Genomic DNA, 6,173 nt, shown 5'->3' with positions numbered 1-6,173 from the left:
GGATATAATTCCCAACCAACAATCTCTCTCTCTCTCTCTCTCTCTCTATATATATATATATATATATATATATATATATATATATATATATATCTATCTATTTTAACTCTTAATGACTACATTATGTGTTTATACTCTAAAACGATCCCTCCTCCGCTTTATATACTATTGGAAGGAGTATAATTCTACTTACAAGGGAATATTATAACCGGTCATTCTAGAGCATTTAGCGGTATAATGCTAAAATACATAATATCCGACTAGTAGGCCCGGTATTGAAAATGATACTGCAATGAAAATCAAATGTTGAAATGTTTCTGAATATGTTGCGACCCTACAAATAAAATAACATTAAGTGACAAAAAAAAAAAAGATGACACTAAATACCAAAAAAGTGTCACTAAAAACACCCTTAGTATTCAGCGGCACAAAAAAGTGTCACTATAAACGCTGCCACTAAAAGCCTTTAGTGATATTTTTTGGTTGTGTCACTACAACATTTCGGGTTCTAATAACACTTTTTTATTGTGACGCTACAACATTTTTGGGTTTTAGTGTCACTTTTGTTTTTGCCACTATATACTTAGTAAAATAAAAATTGCCTTCCTACTGTTAGCGACACAAATTTTCACCAAAAAAATCATATTTAAAAATTAGGTCCAATTCTTTTTTTATTTCATTAGAATATGGTAATGGAATAATGAGAATGAAAATAATAAAATGGACAAGGTTAAATTATAAGACAGCCGGAAAGAATAACTTACAAATAAATATATGCACAACATAATTACTTTTATACACCCACCAAATTCGCATTAAACCAACATACAAAGGGCAATCAGAAATGAAATTTTAGTAAACATGATAATTCGATATTTTCCTAAACATTGTAACTCTAGTGAAAACACAAGCATGTGTGAATACGGAAACTTTGACATCGCTCTTACACGTTTTGACTGTTGTGTCCTTTTTTCTAGTAACTTGCGCTTTGCATCTCAAAAAGGTGCATCAGATTTTGACAACATCGGTTCCTGAAATAAATCAATCACAACATACACAATGAAGGAAATAGTTGATCCTATTCATTGATAATCTCCCTTTAATCTTGTTGGTTTCATCTTGCAATTCCCACTACAAATTCCATTCCTCACAACAAGTAATCCATATATAAGATTATTACAAACTTAAATGGTTGGACTCTTTTAATTCGATGTCATCGACATCTTTCCTTGAAGATAATTCTCATTATATTTGGTTCTACAATACATATCCCATTGCATCAACATCAACATCAACATCGATTGCATGGTTATGGAAAAAGTACAACCAACTCATACACTACACAAAAAATAAAATGAGTTGAATAACGTATTTAATGTGTTACTAGGCTTCAACATGTATGACAACAGAAAGTCCACTAGATACAACATGGTTGATGTCATTAGAGGTGGAGGTGACTCTTGAACAGTCGCTAACACTGCTACTAGCTGCAATTGCCGTGCTAGTGCTTTCTGCTGCGGATGTTACACCTTCAGTTGCTGGGCCATCACCACTGAAATTGGGCTCATCGATGTTCGGCTGAAATTGCGATCGTACAGGTCGCGAGATAGGCCCCACAGCTAAGAAGACACAACATCTACAGAGTGGGCAAGTGGAATTGGATTGAAGCCAATGGTGAATACAGTCCTTGTGGAACACATGCTTGCATGAAGGGACTTGAATCAACTCTTCATTTATTTCAAATTCACCAAGACAAACACAACATCTGCAATGATATTATTATAAAAAAATATATATAATCAATTCACCAAGGACTCTTCCAGACATTATTATTAACCAATTCAGCAAATAACATAAAGGTGTTTAATCACAAATAGAAATAATAGAATATGAAAAAGTGTTTTTTTGGTATGATAGTGTTGAAATACTATAAATTAGTAACTAAATAGACGTATGGTCCACTCAGAGATATTAATATTAATATATAAAGATAAAGATTAGTAGCTTTTAAATTATTTAAAATCATTAAAAACACCTGCAAAATTCCACTAACAATCATGATTAGGATAAAGAAAATAAAGTGAATATCTGAACATATAATGAGGTATAAAGTGCACTATTGTTTCCCACTTTATATATATATATATATATATATATATATATATATATATATATATATATATATATATATATATATATATATATATATATATATATATTCTTTTTCATAATTATATAATGATATTGATTGAGAGCATATATGCCTGCCTCTGAAGATGAATGGCCTTCATAGGAGATTCTATCATGATGATCATAATTCCATATATTGGCACTTTTGAGAAAAGGAAAGGTTGTGATTTAGAATTCCTTAATCCAAAGGAATAAGAACTTGGTAAATATATGTGACGTTACTTAAATACAGGGTTGATGCGATAAAATAATAACATATTTTCATAAATGTCTTTTTTTAATTTTGTTACGAATTTTTTTTGTAGTATTCTATTGAATTTTGTAGAGTTCAATATAAGAAAAAAAATGATAGAATTATATAAATTGTAGAAAAATGTAACAATCTATTGAATTTTATGGAATTCAATGCATTGTACATACTCTTATTTTTAATTGAAAAAAATGAATATATCAAAAAATTTAAGTTTTTGTCTTTTATAAATATACATCTATATATAAAAACAAAAAACTTATTTTAAAAGTTTAAGCTTATATTCACATTTGAAACTAAATTATATCCAATTTTTATTTAATATAATTCTCATTTGAATTTTTATTGTACTCATTTTTTTTAACAATTATTGATTATTTAGTAATTACTAGTTAACATATAAATTTTTAATTGTTAATATTTAGGGCGTGTTCGGCAAAATTAACTGGTAGCTCATGGATTGTAGCGGGTAGCTTGTAGCGTTTTGTTAAACGCTACATGAAGTATCATTTGGATTTGGAGCGTTTTGTTTAAACTAAACGCTAGAAGCTTGTAGTGCCGAACAAGACACTCTGTTCAAAACGGAGCGTTTTGTCAAACGATAGAAGCTACAAGCTCTCAAACACTCTCAAACGCTTCGTGCCGAACACACCCTTAATATTTAATATGTATGATCATCATGTACAAAAGTAGTTTATCAATTTTTAGTTTACATAATTGTCATTCACATACGAGTGACGAATATAATTATTAAATATCTATGTAAATGATCGATAATCTAGATATATTAACAGGGCTGGTCCAAACGTATATGGGGCCCGGGGCGAAAAGAAAAAAAGGGCCCCTTAAAGAAAAATATAATAAAGATTAAAAAAAATCATTTATTCTTCACTATAATCACGTTCAATTAACAATAACAAGCAAGTCAAATTGTTTATCTTTTGAACTAGTTTGAGTTTGAATCAAATTTAGGCCCTAAAAATCATTTTGGTAATAATTGGTTTATATATATATATATATATATATATATATATATATATATATATATATATATATATATATATATATATACACACACACACTATATAATCCAGAAATTTTGGGCCCCGTTGAGTCGTGGGCCCTGGGCAGTCGCTCGTGTTGCCACCGTCTGGACCGGCCCTGTATATTAAATTTATTTGTGAATTTAAATAAATATTTACATTGATTCTGATTAAATTCACATTAGAGTCTAAATAATGCTGTTGATTTTAGATTTGAGAAATTAAATTGCTTCCTACTTTTTAGATTTTAGTATCAGGATCATATATATATATATATATATATATATATATATATATATATATATATATATATATATATATATATATATAAATGACTTTATTGAGAGTAATAAGTGAATTTATTGAGATTAATAAGTAAATTTATTAAGATTCATAAATATGTAAATGATAAGTTGTCAAAGGGCATAATGATCATTAATGTGGATTAATAAGTATAAAAATAATATATAATTCAGATTTACAATGTAAATATGAAAATCAATCTATTAAAAATAATAATTATGCATTGTCAATTAGAACGCGAATGATTATTTTATGAACCGGATACAATTCAAATTTATATGTGAATACATGCTTAAACTAAAACAATATATACCAATATAAATGTATATTTATAGAGGGCAACAAATTATTAATTTTGATATATTAAGTTTTTTCAATAAAAATAAGACCTAAATATATTTTTTTTTAAAAGTTGGGTTTTCGTTATAATTGGATACATGCACATCAAACTAATAAATATATATCATTATAGTGATATTTTGAATTCCCACACACTATTGGTTTTTTGGCTTGATATTTTTTTGTTCACTTTGGAACCTAACACACACACATATATATATATATATATATATATATATATATATATATATATATATATATATATATATATAAAAAAGTGAGCCCTACAAAATATATACACATAGGTACTCAAATACAACATATCATTTCGTTTTTTGTATCATATATGCATTATAATCACCCAATGTTCTTAAAACTCAATTTTCATAATTTTCATTTATAACTATAATGATGTGATGTAAGAAATAGATAATGATGAAATTCTTGAAAAGATTGGAAATGAATTTTAAGAACTTTAGACGATCACAATATATATGATAAAAAACAACGTAATATGATGGGTTTAGGTACCAAAGCTTATAAACTTTGGAGAGTATATTAACTTTTCATATATATATATATATATATATATATATATATATATATATATATATATATATATATATATATATATATATATATATATAACTCTTTTAAAATTATGAAAGTTTAGTTCAAATAGTGGTCTTACACAGAATCCTTTGCTTTTAAATCTTCATCAAAGAGAACCTTTGGCAGCTTATCCTTGAGATCTCCTTTCAACCCCGCATAAGTCTATAAATTCATTAAAAAAAACAATAATTAGGCCCAGTAATATCAAATCAACATATTACTATAATTCATAGGTGAGTTTACATGTAGAAAAGTAAATCAAATCAAATTAACAATTAACAATAAAGTATATCCTACAATTGTTTTGATTTGCAAATCAACAATAAATTGCAATTGTAATTGTAATTGTAAAAAAACTGCAACTTTGTTAATTTTTAACAGAAAACCAATTGCAAACTTCTATTTAGTTTTTTCCGTGAATTTTCAGGAGCAGAAGAGTTGGTTTGCAACCAAATAACAAACATAACGGATTCACATAATTGAAATTAAAACTACAATATGTGTTACCATGGGGATAAAAGAGGTAGCATAATTGAAAGTAGAAGGTGGAAGTGTTGGTGGAGAAGAAGAGAGTGCATAAGCCCTTCTTTTAAGGTAGAACAAGTAGAACAAAAGGAATAGTATGATGGAGAAGAGGATTGGGATGGAGAATATAAAAGCTTGATAAACCCTAATTTGAAGTGCATGGGAGTATGGATGATAGTTGATGCTTGGAGTTTGAGGAACACTCATTTCTCACTGCTATTCAATTTCAAATCAAAAGTTCCTTATCAACAAGTTATAGACCCTCTGCAATACAAACCAAGCATCGTGGAAGGTGTGCCTTTATATCTTTAAAGAATCTTGCCACTTAACCATAAAGTGTAATTTGTATACATGTATATGTATGCATATATATATTTGCAAGTGGGGGTGTGGGATATTTGAGGTTGGACAAAGTATCTCTTGGACAATGAAATATGGTATTAAAGAAGCAAATACAGTAAGGTTTGATGAAGACCGGTAAATATATGGTGGAATCGAACTTTATTGAGGATTTGGATGGGAAAATATCATCAAGAGTAATCACATGACCTTTAGCATTTAATATTGGAAAGCTTTTTAAAACAACAAATCAGCTCACATACTTATATATTTAATTTGATTTCAATTCAAAATCTAATGATTACAAAGCTTTATCGGTTTCATTGAGCCAAAACAACCTTTGGCACGTAGCTAGAGATATAAAAAATCCACGAGAGTAAAAGGTGGGTCTACCGAGTGGGATTTACTACGTTTGAAGTCTTAGGTCTTGAAAACGATAGCAAACTACTCTAATTACTGTTGTATCCATTTTGAATAACATAAAATGCAACACCTACACAAGACCTTCTTGACACGTTTTATCTTTAGGTATCTATTGATTCAACTTTTTGCCACATACGTTTCAAAATAGG

General features: G+C 28.2%; 1 protein-coding gene across 1 annotated transcript; it reads right to left on the bottom strand.

Moving 5' to 3' along the window:
- Window positions 1-1,192: 1,192 nt before the first annotated feature.
- On the bottom strand, window positions 1,193-5,583 carry LOC145056727 (RING/U-box superfamily protein). The gene is made up of 3 exons (XM_079004448.1): window positions 5,245-5,583; window positions 4,817-4,899; window positions 1,193-1,765 (listed from the first exon to the last, which is right to left on the bottom strand). Exons 1-3 carry the CDS (start codon window positions 5,467-5,469, stop codon window positions 1,384-1,386), a joined length of 690 nt encoding a protein of 229 aa, XP_078860574.1. The 5' UTR covers window positions 5,470-5,583; the 3' UTR covers window positions 1,193-1,383.
- Window positions 5,584-6,173: the final 590 nt, after the last annotated feature.

This window comes from Lactuca serriola, chromosome 6, assembly GCF_051521515.1.
Source record: "Lactuca serriola cultivar US96UC23 chromosome 6, Lser_US96UC23_V15, whole genome shotgun sequence".
NCBI lineage: Eukaryota > Viridiplantae > Streptophyta > Magnoliopsida > Asterales > Asteraceae > Lactuca > Lactuca serriola.
Note: the sequence above shows the minus strand (reverse complement) of the source record. Positions and strands in the feature narration are given on the sequence as shown.

Excerpts from the sequence above, each read along its gene's own strand:
- LOC145056727 (XM_079004448.1), bottom strand. The coding sequence starts at position 5,469 with ATGAGTGTTCCTCAAACTCCAAGCATCAACTATCATCCATACTCCCAT. Across the intron at positions 4,900-5,244 it reads CTACCTCTTTTATCCCCATG|ACTTATGCGGGGTTGAAAGG; the intron begins GTAACACATATT and ends ATGAATTTATAG. Across the intron at positions 1,766-4,816 it reads TTAAAAGCAAAGGATTCTGT|ATGTTGTGTTTGTCTTGGTG; the intron begins GTAAGACCACTA and ends ATATCATTGCAG.